This window comes from Magnolia sinica, chromosome 4 (genome assembly GCF_029962835.1).
Source record: "Magnolia sinica isolate HGM2019 chromosome 4, MsV1, whole genome shotgun sequence".
Lineage (NCBI taxonomy): Eukaryota > Viridiplantae > Streptophyta > Magnoliopsida > Magnoliales > Magnoliaceae > Magnolia > Magnolia sinica.
The window spans coordinates 26,041,233-26,068,616 of NC_080576.1; the positions used below are offsets into that span (position 1 = coordinate 26,041,233).

A 27,384-nucleotide genomic window follows, 5' to 3' on the forward strand; every position below is an offset into this window, starting at 1 on the left:
CCATTTTGTCTTGATCCAAGCCACTCATAAAGTGGGCCCCAATTTTTTAATTCATATAATGAAAATTGAATCTGGTATTCTCATATATTGGTCCACAAATGTAACAAGAAAGTAGAAATATAAATAATTCTAGGACCGGCCATTTCTACTTATAAGTAGACCATCAAAATTTATTTGACAAAACTTTCATACTGGGCCCCACCTTATGAATGTCATAGATTATAAGTAGGAATTTCAAATTAATTCATGAGCCGCGAAGTCCTTGTCACATCACATGCGAGCATGAATGAATATCTAATCCATTTTAGAAGTCAGGTAGATTTTAGGGTAGAGCCGGTGGAACCGTAGTATGGTAGATCCATCTCTATCCATAGTACACGTGGCACTCGAATTTATCAATCTCTACGGTCCATATTCTGTGACCTATCTTAGATGGGCCATATTTTAAATAATCACAGCCATTGGGTAAACATTCTAGCACTCAAAGTCAATCAATAATAAGAGTTCTCATTTACCGTCGATTTGAAGATAACATGATGAACGTAAATTTTAAGCCATTTCCCATCCACATCAGGGGACTAGACGGACGGCCAGCAATGACGATTTATGGTGTAGCGTTTCACTATCTGGAGACGGATCTACGGTATTCCAGCTTTACCCGCTCCGCCGTATACGGCTTTTACTTACGAACACTCATTTACTTACTAATAAGGCTGAGTAAGAAGATTGAGAAAAGAAAGCACTTCGTCTTTCTCACTAAACATTACCATATTAGTTCACCACTATTTTAGAAATTGTGGTGACTAATCTCACACCCGGTGCTGGATTATCCAAATTATATACCATATTGTGGATGGATCATGTCTCTAAAATCACAATGACATGCAATCTCAACTATCTAATTTAAGTCTATTGAAATGGTTGGTCAAAGGGTTGTTTGGATATATATAACTTTTTAAATTGTAAATAAGTGTCTAGTGAAAGTGGGTCTTGAGTGTAGGTGAAATTCCTTCTTTCTTTCCAGGCATGTTGGAACACCGCGGATACTCATGCAGTATCTATGTTTGGCAATAAATTCTTCTTTTGAAAATAAAATATTGTATCATAGGAAACTACTGTTTGGTGTAGACTCAAATGGTGGTTAATAAGTTAAATTTCAAATATGATAGTCATCACCTATGTTCACATGCAAGTTGAGTGACGTGTGCATGTAAAGGATGGATTGAGATGGATAATATAGATAAACACACATGGCTAATAGATACATTGGATTTCAAAATCCTTTAAAAGTAAGGTTGTATCTCTTGTTGGAACAAAAAAGTCAAATACTTGAATTGATTTAATCATTCTCATTTATTCTAAACGCTGGAATCAATATCCCTTCAAATGTAATTCAATATACCAAACACACCTAAGAGTTTCAAATGCATTAAATGCATTGTTTGGAACATGAGCTTGGGTGGGATTGAGTGGTATGGAATTGTATTTCGTTTTATACAAATTCTATCCAATATTTGAAAATAATGGGAATTATTTACTTAATCTAAGTATCACATCATCTGGTCTCCAAACTGTAAATACTCTGAAATTTTTGGTGGATTTCGAAATCAAATACATATGTGGGCCTCGCATTGATGCATGTGTTTTACTAGTAATGTCCCACATGACATTGGAGTTGCATATGGGATGTCCATCCACATGTGCCCTTAACACATGACATTGGAGTTGCATATGGGATGGATGCTGAACATTAGTTGTGAATATGATATGTTGATTATGATTTCATAGTCCAACAAATGTTAGTTTCACTTGGTATATAATTTTTTCTAAATGCAGAATTTGATTGCAAACTTATGATTAGACTGTCAAAATACTACAATATTTTCCGACCATGCAATTATTCTATAACAATGGTGTTAATTGCATCTAATGCAATTTAATACCATTTTATCATGTCAACCAAATAGGCTCTAAAAATCTGTTAAGCTGAACTTCTAAAACTTTCAATCTAACTGTCATTCATAAATGCATTGGAAACTCGGCGTCTTCAAAAAAGTACACTTATATGAAATTAAATGGAACCCCTTCTTGTTTCAAAATTTCAAATGGTATAACTTCCAACTTATAATTTTGGCAAAATTTCCTATGTGAGCACTGTCTGTGAGTTATGTGAACCGTCCGTAGCTGGAAAAAACCCGTGCATACATCCAAATGACCCCCCAAATTCAAATGAGAAAGGTCAGATTGTTTGTATTATCTTCTCAGTCTATCCAGCGGGGGGGTCAGGATTTGGTCGGTACGGATTGAAGTACAAGCCCTGTAATGCATTTGAAAGGTCAGCACCATTTTTTTAAATGGTGTCAAACTTACATAGGAGTGTCTGTCCTTTCTCCCTCTCTTCTTCTTTTCTTTTTGCAATTTTGTGGCTTTTGAGCAACGCCAATATGACGGTGTGAAATTGAAGAAAGCAACAACACACCCTCATAAGCCTCTCTCTCTCTCTCATACAAAGCCTCTTCTGTTCTATTCTCATTGTTTTCGTTTCTGCATCACTGCTCGAAGAAGAAAAGAAGAAGTGGATATTACAAAAATACCCTCGCCAGAGCAGCAGAGTAGCAGCAGTAGAGGCGGGGAAATGCTTTTATTCGGAGATCTCTGCTATCTTCACATAATGCCGTTTTCTTGATTTCTCTCTCTCTCTCTCTCTCTCTCTATCTCTCCTTTTTCTCTATATATATTGGAAAGGAGAAATGCCGAGGTTTCTCAAGATCTGTTTTTCGACGAATGTCGATTTGAGATGAAAGCATTGTCTGCTACCGAGCTAGGGTTTCTGCATCTCTTTCGGAATCATGACGACCAAACGCGCATACAAGCTCCGTATCCTTCTCTTCTTTTCTACATTCCTCATTTCATTTGGTTTTGTTTTCTAGGGTTTTCTTTAAGAAATGAGACTTGAGCTTATTTCTGTCGTTCTCTCATTTTATTGCTCTTAAAAAAATAAATTATTTCAGTGGATTTTATTGAATTGGGGAAAATGCTAGATCTGTTTCATTTGGATTGCAATTTCTCTCTTTCTACAAAATAAAAACTTCTGGATTTGAGGATGGGCGTGTGTTATATATGAATCCGAGTGTCTTGGTTGAGGCTGTTGGTTTTGGGGATTTTGAATTCGGACGGAGGGATTTGGTTGTCTTAACCTTGGTTGATCACAGAGGAGTTTGTGGCCCATGCTTCTAATGTGAACTGCCTCAAGATTGGGCGGAAATCATCAAGGGTTCTGGTCACGGGTGGAGAAGATCACAAGGTGAATTTGTGGGCGATCGGCAAGCCGAATGCTATATTGGTCAGTTCTATCATTTCCTGCCCTCTCTATTTTGTATTAACTTTTATTTTCTAGATTGCTTTTGCAGCATCAGAATCCACATTGCGCCGAATATATGTCCAAATATTGCTTATAAAAGATTTCTAAACACAATTGCAATAAAAGGGATGCAGATTATTCACTGTGATTGGTGATTCCGTCAAAGGATAATTTCTATATATATATATTGGTTGAGTGAATATATACAGAGTTTCTCGCTGACCTCTGGAGCAACTTGATTGATATAATGCGAGTGCACAAAAATAGGAGACATGTCACAAGGGTCTGGCATAATGTTCTTTGGGTGGGCCCCATGGTGGGCCACTCTTGGATAAAATTACACACCTAGTTGGTGGATTTCTTCCCATCAATGCTGAAAGTTGCCGATAATCTTTTGTACCATTGCATGTAGGTCACTGATCAGATGGTTTAGACGATAGAGCAGTCGAAATTTTCATATCCCCACTGTGTCCATTAGTGGAGGGGCTCACCAGACGAATGATTTGGATCACAGGTTGCCTTGTCATGTGCCCAATTTCTGTGCAACACGCAATACCAAAAGTCGTGTGCTGTGCATGGATTAGATTGGCCATGTATAAGTAAAGGCAAGAGATTTACACAAATTTATTCAAGGTTTCCATTGTTAAATATTTAACGTAGTAAGATGGCAACTTAAGGATTATGTTTTTTAATGAATACTGTCTCAATTCCTTCCCATTCTTGCATTAAACTGCAGAGTCTCTCTGGTCATACAAGTGCTGTTGAGTCAGTGAGTTTTGATTCTTCCGAGGTCTTGGTGGCTGCGGGAGCTGCCAGTGGCACAATAAAGCTCTGGGATTTGGAGGAGGCGAAAAGTAGGCACAGCACTTACCTCGTTGATATGTACCAAAATACACACAGACACAAAAGAGAGAACAATGTGTACCAACATCTTCTTGAATCACAAGTTTCCCCTTTGTCTCTTGAATTTTTGGTTGTTTTCCTGCAGTTGTTCGCACACTTACTGGACACCGATCTAATTGCATATCTGTTGACTTCCATCCTTTTGGGGAGTTCTTTGCATCTGGATCATTGGATACAAATCTTAAGATATGGGATATCAGAAGGAAGGGATGTATTCACACATACAAGGGCCACACCCGAGGGGTTAATGCTATTAGATTCACCCCAGATGGCCGTTGGGTTGTTTCTGGTGGAGAAGACAACATCGTGAAGGTATTTGTGTCCTCTGATCTTTCCACAGTGTGTGTGTGACTGATGGACGTTTCGATAAAATATTGTCACTTTTACCCAGCATATTATGCTTCCCATATATGAAGACTTGCTTGCATACTTCTATTTTGTATTTTTTATGCTTTTGCAGTTTAGAGGATCTTCGTATGTAGCTCATAACCTTTTCACTTTCTTGACAGCTCTGGGATCTGACTGCTGGTAAACTCTTGCATGATTTCAAGTGCCATGAGGGCCAGATCCAATGTATAGATTTTCATCCCCATGAGTTTCTATTGGCAACAGGTTTGATACTTTTGACCTTCAGATTTCTCTTGACGGAATAACTTTGTTCCTACTGCAGTTCTAAGGTTTTATAGCATTGTGAAAGTGATGTAGATAATCACAATTCTATGATGCAGGTTAATGTTGCACTTGTTCCCCTTGTAGACAAGTTTATACCATAACTTTATGTCATAATCATAATTATCTTAACATTACAATTTTGGGCCTGAAAAGAGGAAGAGAGAAATACTATAAAGGTCTTAGATTGAGGTGGTGAGAACCGAGAACCAAGGATCGCCTTAGATGGTTTGACTAGCAAAACAGGATTGGTTAGGGCATAAAGCTGATACCAAATGGCTGGGACAAGGCTTTTATGATGACTATTATCTATTTTGTGGTCAGTTTGCTCTGATTCATTTGAATTTCTTAAAGAGTTCTGTGATTCTGCCACACTCTAAAAGTTTTATTAGTGTAGACCAGTTTACATCTTAACCATACTTACCTAGTTCATGGTCACTTCACTAATTGTTTCTAACTTTCTGTATACCTAGAGAAATTGAAAAAGGAAAGGCCTAAACTAGTTAATTAGTTTCAGAATCATTTCTTAGTTTTTGGGGGGTGTGGAGATCTAAACTCGAGGTAAGAGAGTCACTTGAGCCAACATCCAAAGTGAGCGGAAGGTTGGATGGCCGGGCGTATGAAGATTTATCTCAAGGATGATACATTCACAAATGTTAGGGTCACCCAAATCACCAAGAGGATGCTGAATGGAGAGGAGATGAGTTTCCCTGTGATCACTAGTGGAAAGAGGAAGAGAATAAGAGTCATGCTCCCCTTGACTCGCAAGGGGATCACAGAGAGATCAACTTGGAGTTGACAAAAAGAAATATCCTCAAAGAATGTTACATCGGCAGATACATATTTCTTGCGAGTCAAGGGGTCATAACATTTTTACTATTTTTGACTCCGAGTGTGCCCTCAGAAGACACATTTAATTGCCATGGGGCTAAGCTTATCATTACTTCCATCCAAAATTTGAACAAAGCATGTGCAATCAAAAGCTTTAGGTGATAGAGAAAATGGATTATCATGATGATACAGTATAGTAAATGAAGATTTGTAAGACAAGATACGTGAGGGTATACGATTAATAAGAAAAGTAGTAGTTAGAAGAGCATCACCCAAAAAATGTTTAGGTAGGTGCATACTAAGGAGAAAGGTGCGAGCAACTTCAAGAAGATGATGATTCGTTTGTTCTGCGATACCATTTTATTGAGGTGTGCAAGCACATGACGTCCGAGACAAAATACCGTGCTCTTGTAAGAAGGACAGAAATGCAGTAGACATGTATCCTCCCCCATTATCAGAATGGAAGGTTTTGATGGAACATTGAAACCGAGTGCACACTTCATGGTAAAACACTTTAAACGCATTGAACATTTCACTTTTAGATTTCAAAAGATAAACCCAAGTTATGCGTGAATAATCATCAATAAGGGTGATAAAATATCTAAATCCAAAAGTAGAGGTAATCAGAGCTGGTCCCTAGACATCCGAGTGAAATAGAACAAAAAGGTTGAGGTTTTCTCCCAGAAGAGCTAGGAGGAAACGTAGCATGATGATGTTTAGACAATTCACAAATATCACAACATAATAGTTTAGTGACAGACAAAGAGGGAAACAAAATTCTCAATTTAGCTATTGATGGGTGGCCCAAGCGGCAGTGCCACCGTGTCATGGACTCTCGATTTAGAGAAATGGTACTGTAAGCGGCAATGGGTGTATTATCAAGAAGATGAAAGCCTCTTTGCTCATGCCCCCACCAATCACTTTCTTCGTCTGTAGGTCCTGGAACAAACAATAAGAAGGGAAGAAGGTAATTGAACAATTTAATGATTTAGTAAGAGAGCTAAGAGATACTTAAGTTTAATGGAAAACGAGGCACATGCAAGACTAAGGACAGAGGCAAGGAAGGAGAAAGAGGGAACGGAACCAATCCCAGAGATGAGAGTTTGGGTTCCATTTGCGACTGTGACATACTGAGTGTGGGGAGAAGAAGAATAAGAGGAAAAGAGTTGTGACGTACTAGTCATATGGGAGGAAGCTTCATAGTCCATGACCTAGGAGGTAGGAGAGGATGACGCAAGAAAAACAGTACTTGACTGGGCTGAAGCTGTGTAAGAATGCCAAGGAATATCACGAACATGAATCCATATCAGGGCATCATGTGCAGCCCGAGAAATGATGAGAGACTCCCTTGAAAAAGACTACTCAACTGTCGGGGTGGAGGAAAAAGACTACTCAACTGTCGGGGTGGAAGACTGTCCCTCAGGAGCAATTGCGGAGGTAATAGAAGCAGTGTCACACATAAGATGAACATGGAGTTGCCAGCAATAATCAACAGTGTGATTAGTTCCACCGCAATAAGAATAAATGCGGGAACCATCACGTCCTCGTCCACGTCCACGTCCATCACGACTACGAAGATTACAACCGCCACGACTGTGATCTCCCTCGCAGACTCGACCACGACCACCATAAAAAAAAAAAAAAATGTGCCCTGAACTCAAGGATGGTACCCGAAGGCCAGGAGAGGATTAATCGCCAGCAATATGTGTTGAACGCTCAGGTGACACAAATGAATGAGAAGGAAGAGCGGAGACAGTAGCGCGCTAGCACATGGCATAGATTGTCGTCAATGGGGGAATATCCTGCATAACAACCTGATCTCGAACATGAAGATGATTGGAGTTTAACCTGGCTAGGAACTGCATGATACGAGTATCATCCTGCTGCTTATGGGCATGTTCATGGTCCTCTTTATATTTGGAAGGAAAAGGCTGATACAGGTCCAACTCATCCCACATGCCCCGAAGTGTTGAATAGTAATCTTTTAATGATCTTGAGTTTTGTTGGAACCGACCAATTTCTTGAATAAGCTGGAATACCTGTGAAAAGTTTTGAGACTCCAAGAACATATCATGAAGCGTATCCCAAATGCCTTTAGTCGAGGATAAAAACATCACTGAGCGGCTAATCGAAGAGTTCATACTATTCAACAACCATACAATAGCTTGACAATTCTCCTTTGTCTAAGACTTGTAGGTAGCATCTGCAGAGCTTGGATGATCATCCAAAATATACGACAATTTCTCATGAGCTCCTAAGAACACTTTTACAGATTGTGCTCATTGAAGATAGTTGTCACCATTAGGGGTGTACATCGAGTCGAACTGAGTCGAGCTGGCCTTAGCTCAACTCAGCTCGGCCACTAGCTGACTTCTGCTCGAACTTGGCTCGGCTCGGTCCTCGAGCCTGACTGGCCAGCTCGGCTCGGTTCGATCAACAGCTTGGGCCAGTTCGAGCCAAGATCGAGCCGAGTTCGCCATTGCAGCATTTTCATAAACACTTGAACTGCACCTTCAAAATCTCACTGTATTTGAGAAGCAGTAATGATTTTATAGGTATTTTATCAAACACCTTCTAAGCAACATAAAAATCAAGAAAAAAGGGCGTTGGTTTCATATACATACCTTCCTTGCCACCAGCCACACTTCTTCGAGTCATTTCATCAAACACTTGGTGAGCAACATCAATATCAAAGTAACTGAGTCACCAAACTGGTTCGATCTGAGTTCGATTTGAGCTGGGTTCGATCCGAGTCGAGTCGAGTTGGGGCTAGCTCAAACTTGGCTCGAACTCGGTTTCGAGCTCAAAAAATCAGCTCAACTCGGCTCGAACTCAGCTTCGAACCGAGTTGAATTGAGCTTTTTTGAGTCGAGTCGAGCGAGCTAACTGAGCTAGCTTGGTTCGTGTACACCTCTAGTTACCATTCAACTTAATGGAGATAATCTGCTAGGGGTTGGATTTAAGAGAGCCCATGCTAAGAGATGAGCCGATGAGGGCCCTTTGTCGTCCATATGAGACTCCAAGTAAGAAGGATTGATTCAAACAGCTCTTTCTCACTCAATCCTTTAAGGGAATGAGAGATAAACCTCAAACAAATAGAAATCGTTCAAAATATCAAGAAATACAGTCAAATCTGACTCAACCACGTGAAAAACGACCCAGCTGCACGTCCATTTGAGGTTAAAAACCACTCAAACATGAATCTTAGCTAAAAAATCCTCCATGAGTAGCTTGGGAGGAAGATTTCGATTCATCTTGTGCAAAGAAATCAAAGAAAAGCATACCAATTTGAGGTAGATCAAAGAAAAAAGGATGAGGGACCCAATCTTCGAATTTCTCTATTTCGGCCAAAACACCATGAAAGGTCCAAAAAATTTTGAAAAAATCATGACGAATCTTCTAAAATCAAAATCTATCAAACCCTAAACTTTTAGCTCAAATGGGGTCCATGCGTCCGTTTAACGTTGACATTAGCAAGGTGACATGTCGCCTCTCAACTTGTTGGATGCGGAGTGCCTGGATCTATGCTCTGATACCGAGTAGAAGATTTGATGATTATAGTGTGGAGAAAAGAGGAGAAGAGTGAGAGAGAAGAAGAAGAAAGATGAGAGTTTGGGAAAATATTGTATGTTAGCTAGCATGCCCTAACGCACAATGTTTAATTAGAATAGAGCATATAGTACACTGTAGGAGGAGGAAAGTGTGCACATGCACTCACATTAAAAGAGCCACTAACCACACACTAACCACACATTCTATACACTGACACTCTCTAGATCAATCTTGCTCCTAGTGAAGTATTGTTGGTCAAGATCAACTCTAAAAATCTCGTCAGGTGTTCCTTCTACTTTGCATCATAGTTCCATTTCCGGAAATAGCATATTCTTTCCTCATTCATCATTGGAAAGATCTCTCATATGGTTAGGGAAACTAATAGTTTAGGGACAGATATACAAAGCGTTTAGTGGGTTGTAGGCTGTTGCTCCTAGAGAACTTGATCAATGACAGGTGAACAAAATTTTCAGGCTTGGTTCTTGCTTGAACTTGTGGACATAATTTGTTTTAATTCAGTAAATTTAGTTTCACTTGCTAAAAGAATGCTTATCATGCCAGATTGGATTGTTATGTATATATCATCATGCAATCATGTGAATATGTAATTCACTATCAATATCATGCAGTCGATGTATTTGGTATATCTATAAATTGTTTATTCACTCCATTCTACTCTCAGTAGTTGTTACAGGTCTCTTTTGGGGTTTCTATTGTAATTTTTCTCACTGCATCTTTTGGTTACTAATGGTTTATCCATGCCATTCAAACCATACATAATTGTTTAGTGATTCTCTCTTTAGTTTGTTGAGAAGCATTTGGGTGTTACGTAGATTAGTATGACCTGATTATAACCTAACCCAATTAGTTGGGATAAGGCTTAGATGATGGTGATGATGATGATTTTTTGTCTCGTTTCCTATGCTTCTGCAGGTTCTGCTGACAGAACTGTTAAATTCTGGGACCTTGAGACTTTTGAGCTGATTGGATCAGCTGGACCTGAGGTATCTCATAAACATGGGCATATGGCTTAATGACTATGGGCTTTTAAGTTTTGGGCACTTGTGTCAGAATGCCCCCAAAGGATGTTTATTTACAATTTTGCTTAATCAATTTATTATAGCTCACAATTAATTTCAAGTTATTTATTTAGAGCCTCTTTGTGCAGGGATGTAAGTCCCTATTTCCTATACGCCATCTAAAAGGATTTGACTATGAAAACTTGGGATGTTTGGTTTCTCCAAATCGTCATGAACAGGGTGGGGACAATGCTGAAGGAACTGTTTCCAATGGTTTTTGTGTTGTTTCCTGCCCAAAACGAAACAGATAGGACTTTGATTCGTCTAAGTTATCCCTATCGAATTACTTACTCAATGGAAGCTCAAATTATGGTTTTCCTTTGATTACTAATTTCTCATTTAACTAAGCTTATTTGGGTTTAAGTTTATTTCTTTGGCATATCACAACTGATAGTGATTGTTTATTTGACATTTACTTAGCATTTCTTAACCAATTTCTTTGACATATAATAGGCATCTCTACAGGCATCAACTATTGTGATTTTATTTATTTATTTATTCAAGTGCAAATTAAATTTTATTGAAAAAAATAGAAAGGGTATGTGGAGCCAAAGTGTATTATCAAGCTCACAACATTAGAAAGTTTGACACTAGAATTGGCTGATGACATCCAGCTTTTATGTACATGAGATTTTTTCTTTCTTTCTTGCAAATAATGTACATGAGAAATTCATCTAACCGAACTAGAGGAAATGATCCACTCCATGTCACTTGTGATTCTAAAAAGGTTGTCATTCCTATGTTTGTAATCCAAAGAGAAATTTTTGTTTATTTATGAATAATCCCTATGGAAGTTCTACAACTCCTTAACAGTCAAACTTTATTTCTATGCTTTTCCAACTTCCTGTGAAATCTCATAATCTTTTGAGCATTCAACGTGTCCTAATAATCTTGACACCTATATAATTTGTATAAGGGCATGCATGCTAGTCTCCAAGGTGGATATGCTATATTCCCATATATGTATATAAAATAAGTGGGCATGATGTGTTATTAGTCAAGACATGTCTGCTGAAATGTATTTAATTATATAAAGTGTAAATAGAACATTTCTTGTATGAACAGGATTAAAAAATAAGAAAATTTTCACTTTTTTGAAAAAAAGATTTAAAATGTTCCCAGACATGTTCAGCCACGTCGATGCACATGTTCATGTCGATATTTGTTTCATAGCTGGCAATTGGTTATACTTTCACGCTGCAACATGTAGAGTTTTTTCTATGAGAACTGGGCATTTCTAGGATTTATCTTAGTTCATCCTGGGGTTTGGGCGAATGGCTAGTGTCATGGGTTTGCTCCCCACAGACACGAGTTCAATTCCCCTCCCCGCACTTTACCCAATGCACGTGGTTTGCGGGTGATTGCGTGCATCCACAGGGATTAGTCTCGCCTTAAAAAGGGGCGGGGATACCCTGTCGTCATAAATAAAAACTATAATTCAATGACTGTTATAGGTTAGGGCACCTTGGTGGCCTTTAAATCCCATATGATTCTTCGTAGATAACCCTTTTATGATGATTCAAGCCCATGGAGATAATCCTTTATGATTGATGATTACAGGATTTAGCATCTTCTTGATGAAAAAGATTTAGCAGCGGTGAGATGTCTTGTTTTTCCGTGAATTAAGAAAGCATATCTTGTTGCCAAGAGTGCTGAGGTTGTTGATGCTTAATCATGGAATCACTTCCTCTGTTGGAACAAATTGATATGCAATACTTCAGCCTTTACACACATGATTTAGTAAGTGGCAATCTTCTAGGGTGATCAAATATCAGAATACTTCAACATGTGGTGGTCTGAAAGGGTTACTCGATCCATAAAGGGTGAGGCAATGCAATGGTAAAAGATTGCTCGATCTGAAATTGAGGAAGGTATTCTCTAGTTATTCGTGGGAGTCTGAGCAGTGAAGGAGAGTGAAGCTTGGGAGGAGTTTGGTGGTCACAGTGCATGATCCTGGATCAATCCATCGTACTCCGGCTGCATGTGGCACTTGATATGCAGGCACATAGAGAGTGCAGATGAGGTAATGGACAGGACGATTTTGGCCAATACGCCATGTATCAGCACCGTTATGGGGCTGATATGCCGTTACAGACCGATGTGACCATAAAGGCTCATCTTGAAAAAATAAATAAATCAAAATTTCTCTCTTTTTCCACCTCGTTATTCATGTCAAACATGAAGGAAGCTTAGAAACCAAGTTTGAACTGGCTATGGGATTATTTCGAGGATTAAAACGCAAAATTGAGTGAGATTCAATCAACTGAAGCAAAGTGGACTGAATTGGGAAATATAACAAAGAGCAAACTATCACTTTTTTTTTTCCTTCATTTTTCCAATTTTGTTTTGTTGTACTTGTATATTAATATAACATACCCTAATCCAGCAAATCATGCTTGATTTGTGTTTGGAGCCTAAATACTGCTTGGTTAATGGGCCTATAATTGTCTCATCAACTCATCTTTACTCACACAGATTTATAATCTTTATTATATATTGATATTATATTTAGAATCCTAAATATAATAGCATCAGGCAGCCCGAGGTAGCATTCTTACCAAAGAATGGCCCGTTACACCATCAAATACATGTTCAAATCAGAAAAGAATACATACTTCGGATCCTCACGTTTTTCTGATTTTTTCAATATTTTATTGTATTTTTTTTCCTTATAAAAAGAATTTTGATCAGTACATGGCCATAATGGCTGTTATGTCCCGTATGGTTGTACCACAATGGTCACATGGCAGGCCGTTAGGCTGGCCATTACCGTTATCGAACACCTCTCTCTCTCTTTCTCTCTCTCTCTCACTCTTTCCCTTGAAAAGCCACCAAACTTGCCTTACATGGTTTTCAGTTAGGCAAGCATTAAAGCAAACAGTGAAAAGAGAAACATATATAACCATAGCCTTGTTTCACTATCATCTTTTATCTTAAACCTCTGGTGAGGTCCTATTTTCGATTGAACATTGTAGCAAATAAGAGTCAGAAATCCACTGTAGAACACCAGATCTAGATGTTGCAAAGAAGAGAACCAATCTGAACCATCTCAAAACCGGAAACCCACATTGAAACATTTGAGTCTACTTTTTGAAGATTCTTTAAGTTGTAGCAATTAAGTGTTCAAAATATTCTCTGAAGGTTCATTGTCCATTTTTCAGTGAATAAATAAATATAAAAGGAAAGCAGGTTTGCTAGTCTTTCTGTCATCTCTCTCTCTCTCTCTCTCTCTCTCTCTCTCTCTCAGAGTTTGCTAGTGGTATAGGTATATATGATAGTTTTGTGCACATCTTTCTTGATGCTAATGATCTAGTGGATGACCTTGAGAATGATTTTCTCAATAATCTCGATGTAGGACGATGGAAACTACCCTAGGATGCAAGATGAGAGATCAATTACACATCAGTTTCAATAATCAACATGTACAATAAAAAATATCCAAATAATATATTCAGAAAATTCAAATTTGTAACACAAAGGTCCTAGGTTATCACATACGCGGTGCATGAGAATATAAAATAATCCGAGAGTGGCCCACTTACCTCCAATCTAGCGTGGGTAGTGCAACAACCACGTGAATAGACAATTACGCAAATAAAAATCTGATTTGGGAAAGGTTTTACAAGAACATCAGATTGAGATTAGGGTTTTAGGTTCACGAATTGAGATTTGGGAATCGGGGTTCTACGGATTAAAGGATATAGGGATGAGGTAGGTTTGGAAGGATATCATGGAGGCAAAGATACGAAACGGGGCCCATACGTGAAGATCCGTACAGACTCACGTGTGTATATGCGGGTCCACACATGGATGGGTAGGGAGAAAAAGAAAAGGGATGGATCGGGTTGTGTTTTGATGGGTTTAGAAAGGTCGTAAGGGAAGGGAAGAAGGAAGAAAAGAGAAGAAGTGGAATACCTTGTTGGAGAAGAGAAAGTGGAAAAATGCACTTTGGAGGAGTCCACTACCAAACAAGCCTCTATCCTTCCACAATTCAATTGGAAGGGAGGGTTTCTCACAAACCCTAAAAACAAAGAGTAAAAATACCTTCACACAAGAAGATTTTTTTTTTTTTTTTATATATCAAAACTATTGCACTTGGGTTGAATGTCCACCCCCCCTGTATGCTTTTATAATAAAATTTCAAAATAACTACAACTATGCCACTCACTTAAGTGATATGACCCATAATCCAAAATAAGAAAAATAAAACACTTATTATTAATCTCAACCGTCAAATAAATCCAAAAAAATAACAAAAAAAAGGAAGCAAGATCAGGGTTCAAGGGGCCTAAATTTGGAAGATCTGGTGGCCCGTGATCGACAACATCCAACGGTCGGATCGACATGAAATAAAATTTTTATTACTAAAATGGTCTCTTAAGCGACCCACATGCATCATCTTAAAGTGGGGTCTTTCTGATACACGTCCAATGCATGTGGGGTCTTCAAAATGGCCTGGTGGGCCCCATCTGAAACTCGTCTCCCATCCATAAAGAGAGCTGCACTGATGTGGGCGATCACCTCCGTCTCTGGTACACCCGATTAGGTCCTCTGATGTCCCCATCAGATCCCTTGCATTTTGCAATTTCTGCCCTTGGATCAATGGAAGCATTGGAATTCCAGTTTTGCATCTTTCGTGAATAGGATTTGTAAATCCAACAGAAACTGTTGAGACAAGGTTATGATGATGATGGTTAGATTCTTCTTGCCTTTTATTAGTGTTTGTTCTTTTAAAATTGCTTTATCCACTAGTTGCGTTTTTTGTAATAAAAATAACTATTATTTCTATTTTTTTTCTCATATTTTATGAATTTATCTGCTTTCTAGCTTGTTCTAGAACTTCATCTAAATTGAGATGCATTTGATTGCCTGGTTTAACCTTGCTCTAAACGAACTAGCCTCACTGTTGTTTCCTTGGATGGTTCATTTTTAAAGCACTGTTTTATTCATCTGAATCATTATTTAGTGCATAAATTGCCATATTGACAAGGAATACTGTAATATTCTTGAACTTGATGGCACTCCTAATCTTGGATCGGGTTCTATTTTTATTTTTTATTTTATAAATAGTTGAAGGCCATAACAATGTTATTTGACCCTTTCAATTCTATTGCAGACTACTGGAGTGCGTTCTATGACCTTCAATCCTGATGGAAGAACATTGCTATGCGGATTGCATGAAAGCCTCAAGGTAAGCTTCCCCTCTGGGAAATGCAGTGGCCCTAAAGTGTTTATGTTCATTAGTTTCAGACTTTCAGACTAGTATTTTGAATGTCCTTTGTGTAGGTGTTCTCTTGGGAACCAATAAGATGTCATGATGCAGTGGATGTTGGATGGTCTAGATTATCAGATCTCAATATTCATGAGGGAAAACTTCTTGGTTGCTCTTACAATCAAAGTTGCGTTGGAGTATGGGTTGTGGACATCTCGGTACTACCCAGATTTCTGTTTTCTGAATTTTGCATCTGTATACAACTTTTTGTTATCCTGCTGGTGGTTAAAAACATGCACGAAGTCACACGGTGACGTGTGATATGTAACTCTGGACCTCTTGAATTACAGCGCATAGAGCCATATGCAATTGCTACTGTTACCAGATCGAATGGTCATACTGAATCAAAATCTACTTCTACTGGGAATCAGACCGTACAAACTGACAACAGTGTAAAGACTAGCATGGGAAGACTATCAGTTTCACAAAACGCAGATCCTATGGTTAAGGAGACTAAACCTATGACATGTAGGTTATCTGCCTTTTCTGTTTCACTTTGGGGTTTTTTCTTCCTATATGTTTATGTTTAAAAGCTTGAGGAGCAATCTTGTGCTATTTTAATTTCTTACTGTTTGTTCTATTTGCTGCACATGAAGCCACAGGAAGTGTCCCCAGTACTCCGCAAAGAGTAGCATTAAGCAGTGGTCCGAAGACGACTGCAACAAATTCAGCAGCAGTACCTAGTGTCACGACTCAGAAGAGATCTGCACCAAAGACCCAATCAGCAACAAATATTCAGATCTTCAACAAGTCTGATGTGGTACCTGTTATTGTCCCTAGAACTAGTGCAAGAGTTGAGCAGGCATCTGATTCCAGAAAAGAAGCTGGCAACAGTGTAAAGACTAGCATGGGAAGACTATCAGTTTCACAAAACGCAGATCCTATGGTTAAGGAGACTAAACCTATGACATGTAGGTTATCTGCCTTTTCTGTTTCACTTTGGGGTTTTTTCTTCCTATATGTTTATGTTTAAAAGCTTGAGGAGCAATCTTGTGCTATTTTAATTTCTTACTGTTTGTTCTATTTGCTGCACATGAAGCCACAGGAAATGTCCCCAGTCCCTCCGCAAAGAGTAGCATTAAGCAGTGGTCCGAAGACGACTGCAACAAATTCAGCAGCAGTACCTAGTGTCACGACTCAGAAGAGATCTGCACCAAAGACCCAATCAGCAACAAATATTCAGATCTTCAACAAGTCTGATGTGGTACCTGTTATTGTCCCTAGAACTAGTGCAAGAGTTGAGCAATTCTTTCATTTGATTATCTGCATTTCTTTAATCAATTCTCACAAGTAACAAATGTGATTATTTATACTTGCATTGGCTTAACCAGTCTCCTTACCCATGTGTTTAAATTCATTGCGTTCCCTTGATCCAGAATACTTGCTTTTGTGACCACTTCAAGTAGCTTCTCACCTTCTTACCTCAGCTTCCATAGTGCTTACATGCTTAGCCAGATGGATTATGAAGGACATGATGTTTCCGTATTGATATTATTCCTCGTGAGTGTAACCACTAACCAATCCTGGATTCTCCTTGCTGTTGCCGTTGAGTCTCAGGCTCTCAGCCATTCACTTGGAGGTGTCATCCTAGTATCACTCAGTTTGACCTTGTCTTATAACATGACTGATAACTGGGTTATCAAATCTGACCACCAAATACTTCTAATGCCTTAAAAAATGATCTGAGAGCTATTAAATCAAGTGAGCTGAAAGCCTGAAATGAAAATTTTCAGCCTCATCATATGATGTTACTATATAAAATCCCTTCTGACTCAAGTTTTTAGGTCTGCTACATAAACCTTCCATTCCTAGGTACATTGTGGATGTTATTGTGCTGTTCTAGGGTGCCATATAAGTGTTAGTGCTTGTGTTGTTTTGCTTGGGCCAACCATTGTTTGGTATGGTGCGTTTATTGGAACTGAGATTGTGCATATTTTCAGTAACATCATATAATGTGACTATATAAAATCCCTTCTGACTCAAGTTTTTAGGTCTGCTACATAAACCTTTTATTCCTAGGTACATTGTGGATGTTATTGTGCTGTTCTAGGGTGCCATATAAGTGTTAGTGCTTGTGTTGTTTTGCTTGGGCCAACCATTGTTTGGTATGGTGTGTTTATTGGAACTGAGATTGTGCATATTTGGCACATAAAATGTACTCTCTGTGAGATTTCACTAACCAGTGAATGGTGTTCATGATACTCAGTTGTCATGATACTCTGTTGTCAATGGACTTCCTATACCTGGAACTTGGTGGAACTTGCTTTCTTCCTCTCTGATGACCTAGCTTGCTTCTAGAACTATCCATTCTTTCTTTATTATGATGGACTGAAAAGCCTCTAGTATTTGTATTAGCTTAATTTCAATTTCTATCTCAACTGTAAGTTACACACATGTTTATGTGACACTGTTTTATGTGTAACACTGAATGTTCTTTTTTCCCTCCCTTCAGATGATGGTAGAGTGCACAAGCCAAGCAGAGATGTGTTCCCTATTGAGGCTCCAAAAGGAGGTATTGTTTCAGATGAAACTAGGGTGCACAAGCTAAACAGAGATGCATGCTCTGTAGAAGGTCCAAAAGGAGGTATGTACGTTCGTGCTTCTCGTCAATTGATGTTTGCTAGAAGTTTCGTTAAACTCAGGTTGTTTTTCTTCTGAAAAAAAATTAGGAAGAACCCGCTCACTTGTTGCAAACTGGGAGAAGAGAGAAGTATCTCCTAGCTATGAAGGGCCAACATCCAGTAACTCTTCTGAGACTATGTCTGCTGGTAACATGGGCTCATTTAGTGCGGTATGTCGACTGCTCTTTTACTGCGATACCATCCACAATTTCTCTGTTAGGTGCAATTGCTTGGCCATTTCATTATGGAATTAATGGTGTATGAAAGTCTAGAGGGAGGAAATTCAATTTTATTACCTTCCATATTGCATGATTGCATCCTAATGTTGTAATTATACAAATAAAAATCGGTATTGCCACTCACCTGTCACAGGTAGAATGTAAGCAAATTTTTTCTTTTGGGAGAGGTAATGATCAATTTATTGGAAAGCCCGTGAGTGGGAAAAGAAAACAACAAAGGAAAACACAAGAATACAACTCCAAGAAAGCAGGAAAATCAAAATCCTTCACATCAATTAACAATGAAACCCAATCTGACACCAGCCCCTTAGCCACGACAATAACCACTTCCTCCGAGCTCAAGCTATTACGGAAGCAGTGCCCGTTTCTCTCATACCAGATGGTCCACCAAACTGCCGGGAGAGTAAGGTGCCAAATGGTCCTGATATGTTTGCACACACCCCCACCATGTCAGGCCCACACATGGTTCTAAAAATTGGTATCGTATTGGCCGATACGGGTGTATCGTATCCGTATCAGCTTGATATGATACGCGATACAGGGTTGTATCGGCCGTATTGGAATCGTATCGGTCTGTATCGGCCGATACAGCCAGTATTAGTGCCTATACAAGGCCGATACAGGCTGATACGCCCATAAAACTCCAAATTTGATATCTTTTTTTTTTTTTTCAAAAATTCACTGTCTCATCTTCTTCTTTTCATTTAAACCATAGAAGAATTTTAAAAAACTCATTTTAAGCTAGATCTAGACCTATTTTGGTATCAAAACAAATGATTTGAATGAGATTTGACAAATTGAAGCGAAGTTGACCATTATGGGAAAAATCAGAAAGAAGGGTAAACCTTCACTTTCTTTTTTATATTTTCATCTTCCTTTTGTTCTATTTCCAATGTAATGGGCTATTGTTCACTAAATCATGTTTAATTTTGTTCAATTAAGGCCCATTTAGTTGACATTCAACAAGTCGAATCGACAAACGACATTCTCATCGAAGAATGGTCCGATACACCATTGAATACATTGTCAAAACACAAAAAAAAAATAAAAAATAAAAAAATGATAGATTCGTGAATATCTCATTTTTCTGATATTTTTTCGTTATTTTTTGCTTTAAAAAAATTCTGACCGATACAGGCTGATACGACCTAGATTTCAATATGCGATGGCGTATTGTGTCATTTTTTTGCGGGGCCTATACGACAGCCGATACTGTCATTGAGAACCATGGGCCCACAAGAGCTTGTTAGAGTTACCCGGCATGACCTATGACGTGTTGAATAGAATAAGAAAATGCAACCACACCTTGTGGGAGAAAGGGCTGAGGATAAAGAGATGAGAAAGAGAATATTCTTCTTTAGTTTTCTGGAACATCCTGCTCATACACATACCAAGGAAGTTTCATATAACATTTTTGTAAAATGTTTCATTGAGACCAACAAATATTTATGAAAATTTCTGACTTTGAACTATGAATTTGCCATGGCTGAGAATGATCTTGACTAACTTGGGCTTAACTTGGAAATTGTTTTATCAGTATCGCTTGACTTGGACAACTCCATGAGAAATAAACAGATTCTATACAAATTTTCTAGTCAACACTTGAATAAGGTTATATATATTGAAGAATAACAAAATTTAATTGAAAGAGCGCCAAGATGGTGCAAAGGCTACAAACTACATCTGAAACAGAATAAAAATTACAATCCTTAAAGAGGAGATACAAGAATTCCAATTCACAATGCAAATAGAAACCTTAGAGGAAACAATTCTGGCCTTAGAAATTTTTTAGAAACATCTATTATTCCTTTCTCCTCAAATTGTCGACAAAATGGCAAGAAAAGCCAAACACCAAAGAGCCCTTTTTTGCTTTCCAAGGGAAATCCCATGCCAAGCAGAGAGAAGGGTTTCCATAGAGGCCGGCATAACCCACGAGACATCAAAGAGCCTAAAAAGACAAATCCATATTTGTCTAGCGAAAGGGCAATGGAAGAAAAGTTGATCTACTGGTTCAACATCTGCCATGCACACAACACGCATGGGGGTTGAGGATGATGGCACCAACTCCTTGAACTCATGACTTAGAGGTTAATCGTTGGTTAAGAAACGATTACATGGACCAACCTTGCAAAGGATAATGGTTTTTTAAAGATCATCAATGGAAGATGACAAAAACACTGACGAACACGATCGGATGAAGATGACGAAAACGCTGACGAACACGAAGATAACGAACACGACCGGATGAAGATGACGAAAACGCTGACGAACACGACCGAACGCAAATGGGGAGATTGCTCTACCGTCCATTCTAGGAAGTCCAGTGGCAACTCGTCCGAAGCAAGGGACGTCAACCCACCTACACAACCAATCCCTTCGCCACCTACTACTGAAACAGGGGGAGAAAATGAGTATGAATGGCAGACTGTTCCTCGTCATAAATCGAGAACAGTAGGCCCCGCTCCTAAGAACCGAATAGCATATCCGACCTTATTTGTTAAAGGTTTTCCAAGAGGATGGTTTCCTCTCAATATCGAGCGGATTTTTGGCTGGGCGGGCGCAGTTATGGATGTAGTCATGCCTAGAGACCGAAGCACTGACGCCTATAGAGGATTTGCGTTGGTTCGAATGTCGTCCGAAATGGAGTTAGCCAGAGCTGTGGACATGTTACATGGTGTAAAATTCGCCGGATGCCCTCTTCTGATTCAGAGAGCTAGATTCGGCCCCAACCTCACCCCTCCTTCCAAGCCTCTCCAGACGAGTACGAAGATATATCGTCCCAAAACCAACATCATACCACCTACCTCTTCCCCTCCCTCTATCAACCCTGACCCTAATCCTATTGCCTCGGGGCCTGCCTCTTTCAAAGAGGCTCTGCTTAACCACTCTCCCTCACCTCCGCTTAGCATTCCCCCCATGTCCGAATCCATGTCCATTCCGGCTCTACAACCAGAATCTCCATCCCCGCCTCTGGAAGGTGATCCTATTTCGGTCAATCCGATGCACTTCCAGAGGGCCTCAGAAGATTTGAAGGACACAGTGGTTGTCCTCTGTAAGGAAGGTGCGTCCTTATCTCAGGTGAAAGATTGGATCTCCGAAACGACGGGCTTCCGACCGGGAAACTACAAGATTAAACCATTGGGATATAATGAGCTATGGGTTAGGGTGTGCCCGGGATTAAACCCAGAGATGTTGCTGATGGCAGGACACCTCCACTCGGGAGGCCCGGTTGCCAGGGTCATGAGATGGGAGGACATCTCTATCTTCGGCATGGAAAACATTTGGTTTCAAATTTGGAATATTTCTCTGGAATTGTGGTTCGACGAATTTTTCATTTCTGTTGCTGCTTAGCTGGGAGCTTTCTTGGATCTGGATCCTAAAACAAAACTAGGGGAGGAAGTTGGTGTCATCAGGGTTAGAGTCCGAAGGAAGAAGAGTGCGGTTTTGCCATCATCTGTTAAGGTGATGGCTGAAGATCGCCTGTTGGATTTTTCGATCGTCAGGGAAGCTCAGGACGTCCTGCTCCCCCGGTGGGGTGACCTATGGAGGATCAGGGAAGAGCCTCCGCCGGAGCCGACGAAGTCTCTGCAGCTTCGCCCGGAAGAAGGTACACAACTCAGCTTCTCCCGCGAAGCACCATCTCGAACGCCTACCACCCCTGCTGACAATTGCGGCGGAGAAGATCGCTCTCACCCTCAACGTGACACGTGGTGACGCCCTGTCGAATCCGCCGCTCTTGTCTGATGCAGCTAAATCTTGTGCGTCCACGTATTCTGACAATCGGAGACTTCGGCCGACGCGTGGTGCGGTCGATATTCTTGTTGATTCGAATAATGAGCAATCAGCTTTTTATCCGGGAAAGGGCTGCGAGCATTCGCTGGGTAAAGAAGCCATCGTCCATTCCGCGTCAGAGGGTATTAACGCCCTGCCACGTCCCCCTCTTTTGCAAGAGTTAGCGACTCACGTGCCTACTTTGTTTTCTACATGTGGACGGGAGTCACCCATCCGGGCCTTTTCTTCCACGTCGAGCGGACACTTACACCTGGACCCGGATCTGAATCCGAATCCTTTCTTACCTATTGTCTAGTTACCCCTTAGCTCCTTGTCGACCCCCTCTGTTGTTGTTCATTCAACACGTCTTGACTCCCCTGCGCTTGGGTGGCAAACTCCAAATCTTCTTCTCACCCCGACCCTTTCATCTAAGCCTAGCCCCTCTTTCGATCTAGCGATCGACTCTGCTGGGAGTGATATTGCATCAGAATATCAAACTCGGGCTTCATCTCCCTCCAATTCCTCTCCTCGATCGCTCGTCGATTCGGAGCTGGGTCCGATTACGCTATTTCAGGATAATCTCTCTACTGATATCCTAATGGCAGAACCTTTGCAGATGATTGCGGATAATCAGGCGGAGAATCAAACTGCGGAAATGAGCAAGGTTGAGCTTTTGGCAAAGCTCCAGAATAAGAAATGGATCAGAGATGCCATTGGGAAGGTTGAAAGATCTCTAGGTTTATCCTTTGGAGATCGTTTAGAAGATTATGTAACTCTATTTCAATGTATCGAGAATAGGGGGAGACCCTTGGTCAAGCGCTCGTCTACCGGAAAACAACTGGCAAAAATCTCCTCCAACCATGAATGACAGCGTCTGGAAGTGACTCTTGGGTTTATAGCAACCTCATCATCTAAATCCAGGAGACAGGGAGCCCAGGGCAGTGAAGTTAGTCAATGAAGATAATTTCTTGGAATGTTAGGGGTGTTGGCTCCAAGCAAAAGAGGAGCTTGATTAAAGCTACCATTAGCAGATGTAATCCGGATGTTATATGTCTTTAGGAGACGAAAGTTCCCATCTTCAAAGACAGTTTGCTCTCTTCTTTATGGAAGGCGAATGATGCGAAGTGGGTGACCTTAGATGCCATCTGCTCCTCGGGAGGGATTCTAATTGCTTGGAAATCGTCCAAGTGGGAACTTCTCTCGTCTTGCTGCGGCGAGTGGTCGGTGTCCGTCAATTTCCATGATAAGTCCTCCCCCTTTTCTTGTCTTTTATCTGCTGTTTATGGGCCTAACAATGATGCAGCCAGGGAATATTTTTGGGTTGAGCTGAATCGGGCCAGACAGTCTTTCACTGGGCCGTCCTGCGTGGTAGGTGATTTCAACATTACCCGTTTTGCTGAAGATCACGCTAGAAAGAGAAGGCCGACTCATGCAATGCATCAATTCTCCGATTGGATCCAACAACATCAACTGATCAATCTTCCGTTATAGGGTGCTCGATATACTTGGACCAATGGCCGGCTTAATTCCATTCAAACTCGCCTTGACAGATTTCTTGTTTCTCCCGAATGGGTGGAGTCGTTCCCCTATCTTCAGCAAACGGCTCTTCCAAGAACGACGTCTGATCATTGTCCTATTCTTCTTTCCGTGGAGGGTGAACACTGGGGTCCGAAACCTTTCAAGTTCAACACTTCGTGGCTTCAATCTGAGAACCTCTGTCAGAACATTATTGAATGGTGGTCGAGTTTCAAGGTAGATGGCTATGCTGGCCACCGGCTTCTCTGTAAACTCAGACTTCTCAAATATAAGATTAAGGAATGGCGGGATCAGGTTCTTCAAAAAAGAGAGGCTGAAGTGGAATTTCTGATGTCTGATCTTCAACAAATTGACGTTGAGGTAGAAGTTGCTCCGCTTTCAAGCGAAGCTCTGTCCTGGAGAATTAGCATTATCCAGAATTTATCGAATATAGCTCTGGAAGACGAGGCCTCCTGGAGAATCAAATCCAGATTAAGATGGATTGCTGATGGGGACAGAAATACTAAGTTTTTCCACAACATGGCGAGGATGCAGGCGAGGGCGAAGACTATTATAAGTATCTATGATAACGGGATCATAATTGAAGACAAAGCTGAGATCGAACGTACAGTCATTTCGCATTTCCAACATCTTCTCACCGATGAAAATTGGAAACGTCCGCTTCTAGATAATATAGTTTTTTCCTCTTTGGAGCAATCTGTTGCCGACTCATTAGAGGTCCAGTTCTCAGAAACAGAGGTCAAAGCTGCAGTTGACGCCTTTGGGGGGGGATAAATCCCCAGGGCCGGATGGGTTCCCGATGAGCTTCTATCAGACCTTTTAGGAGGTCGTCCGTCAAGATGTTATGACTTTTGTTCATGAATTTCATGCCAGAGGTCGGCTCTCGAAAGGATTAGGAGCCTCTTTTATTTCTCTGATCCTAAAAGTTTCAGGGGGCCAGCACGTTTTCTCAGTTTCGCCCAATCAGTTTGGTGGGGAGTCCCTATAAAATCCTTGCGAAAGTCTTATATTCTCGCCTATCAAAGGTTATCGGCAGACTCATATCCCCCCATCAAAACGCTTTTATTAAAGGCAAACAGATTTTGGATGGAGCCCTCATTGCCAACGAAGTTCTCCACTCTTGTCATAAATCAAAGTCTCAAGGGATATTCTACAAACTGGACGTTGCTAAAGCGTATGACAATGTTGATTGGAATTTTCTTCTCTATATGCTGACTCAAATGGGTTTTGGAATTAAATGGAGGAGGTGGATTAAGGCTTGTATCAGCTTTGCTCATTTCTCCATTATCCTAAATGGATCTACGAAGGGCTTTTTTAAGAGTTCCAGAGGTCTTCGCCAAGGGGATCCCCTCTCCCCCCTCCTCTTCATAATCGTCGCTAAAGCGCTGTCTCAGATGTTGCTTAGAGGGCAGGCTTATGGTCTCCTGCGTGGTATTTCAATGCCAGGTCTATCGAACCCCATTACTCATATTCAGTTCGCCGATGACACCCTTATTTTCTCCATTGCTTCGTCGGACTACATTAGTAATCTCCTTATTACCTTGCGCTGTTTTGAAGCGATGTCTAGTCTTCAGATCAACATGAGCAAATCAAAGATCCTTGGGATTAACGTTTCCCTATCGACGACGCAAAATCTTGCCGATTTGCTCGGGTGTCAGGTGGATTCGTTTCCGAATTCCTTCGTTGGTCTCCCTCTGTCCGTTGGACCTCCCCCTAAACATGTGGGATAGAGTCGTTAATAAACTTCCCAAAAATCTGTCGACGTGGAAATGCCGTTATCTATCATTGGGTGGGCGTTTGATGTTGATCAAATCTGGCCACTCTAGTCTTCCTCTTTATTTTATGTCGTTGTTCTGATGCCCGCCCACGGTTTGGAAGATGATTGATAAAATTAGAAGGGATTTCCTCTGGTTTGGGAAGGAGAATCAAAGGAAATTTCACCTGCTGGAGTGGAATGATGTTTGCAAAGTTTTCAAGGAGGATGGTGCAAATGTCAAAAATCTGAAAGTCATGAATGTGGCTCTGCTTGGGAAATGGGCTTGGAGATTTGCAACTGAAAAGGGTGCGCTATCGACCTCGATCGTTAAAGGAAAATATGGCTCTTCTACAAGGGGTTGGTGGCCGATAGATTCTTCATACTATAAGGCGTCGCCGCGTCGCACATTTGGAGAGGCATCTTAGCAGCTAAAAATTCGGTGATTGCTAACTGCAACTATTCTCTTGGTAACAGTTCTGCCATCCGTTTTTGGAAAGACCATTGGGTGGGTGAAAAACCGTTGTTTCTTCAATTTCCTCTCATTTATCGTCTTTCCCCTGATAAAGATACTTTCATCAACAGATGTTATTCCTCTTCTCTAGCGCAAACTGTCTGGTCTATCAGATGCATCAGGAATTTGAAGGATGAGGAAATCATCGAATTCACGAATCTGCACGATCTCATATCGAAGACTATGCCTCTTCGCGATCTGTCCGATGAAGTAGAGTGGAAATTAGACAAATCTAGGCTTTTTTCTGTTAAGTCCCTATATGCTCTCATTCTCCCTTCCGCGCCCTATTCTGGCCTTGCCAATCATTTCATTTGGAAATATCTGGCTCCTCCAAAATTTATTTGCTTTGGATGGCTTGCGGGTCGTAACAGAATTCTCACGATCGACAATTTGGCCAAACGCGGTATCCAGTTAGCGAATATATGTGTTTGTTGTATGCGGGAGGCGAAAACCGTCAACCATCTTCTCGTTCATTGCCCCTACTTTTATCCTTTATGGACTGATATTTGCCAGAGGTTCTCGATATATTGGTGTAACCCCGAATCAGCTGTCGAACTCCTTGCGGCTTGGCATGGCCCTAAGTTTGGGAAGCTCAATTCCATCGTGTGGTGCTTACTTGTTCTCGCAATTTGGTGGGTCATTTGGACTGAAAGGAATGATAGATGTTTTAATGATAAATTTTCTTCTGTTTCGTCTGTGGGTGCTAGGGCTAAGAAGATGGTCATAGAATGGGCAACGAATGTGAGGGATTTGTGTAATTTTGATTTCAGTTTTCTAGGTTGTTAGGGCGTTTCTACTATCTCAGCAGCTTCGCTTTTCTTTCTTTTCTTTTTTTCCTGTTCTCTTTCCTTTGCATCCTCTTTTCCTTTTAATGCATTTTCGTTTCGTTGCCTTAAAAAAAATAAAATAAAAATAATCAATGGTCAAAACTTTGTTTCTTCCAACTAGCCAACCGAAAGTGGCCACCTTCATGGGAGCTCCACAGTGCCATATGTGAGATGTGTGAGAGATGGGAGAGGCCACGGTCGAAGACTAGAGGAGGGAGAAGAAGGATTGGACTAAGAATGTGTTGGATTTATCGATGAACCAAATGGTACTATGATTTTCATCTCTAGTATGGAGGCAATGTTGAAGGCGACGGAGAAGAGAGACGAGTTCTTCCACTTCCTCATCCAACAAGTTTCTTTGGCAAGAAGAGGTCCACACCACCTTGTCACTGCTCCATGAAAAAAATTGGAGACCGAGATATCTTTTTCCACTATGAGACGAGCTAACCTTGGGGA

General features: G+C 40.5%; 1 protein-coding gene across 1 annotated transcript in view; it reads left to right on the forward strand.

The window, feature by feature from the left end:
• Window positions 1–2,428: 2,428 nt before the first annotated feature.
• The window catches only part of LOC131244092 (katanin p80 WD40 repeat-containing subunit B1 homolog KTN80.3), a 36,274-nt gene continuing 11,318 nt past the window's right edge, over window positions 2,429–27,384 (forward strand). Inside the window, exons 1-13 of the mRNA XM_058243750.1 lie at window positions 2,429–2,877; window positions 3,213–3,343; window positions 4,098–4,215; window positions 4,350–4,576; window positions 4,774–4,876; window positions 10,250–10,320; window positions 15,512–15,586; window positions 15,682–15,825; window positions 15,958–16,135; window positions 16,264–16,553; window positions 16,713–16,871; window positions 18,023–18,251; window positions 18,337–18,458. Of these exons, the coding sequence (XP_058099733.1) occupies window positions 2,850–2,877; window positions 3,213–3,343; window positions 4,098–4,215; window positions 4,350–4,576; window positions 4,774–4,876; window positions 10,250–10,320; window positions 15,512–15,586; window positions 15,682–15,825; window positions 15,958–16,135; window positions 16,264–16,553; window positions 16,713–16,871; window positions 18,023–18,251; window positions 18,337–18,458 (1,875 nt within the window). The 5' untranslated portion in view covers window positions 2,429–2,849. The remainder of the gene's footprint in view (window positions 2,878–3,212; window positions 3,344–4,097; window positions 4,216–4,349; window positions 4,577–4,773; window positions 4,877–10,249; window positions 10,321–15,511; window positions 15,587–15,681; window positions 15,826–15,957; window positions 16,136–16,263; window positions 16,554–16,712; window positions 16,872–18,022; window positions 18,252–18,336; window positions 18,459–27,384) is intronic.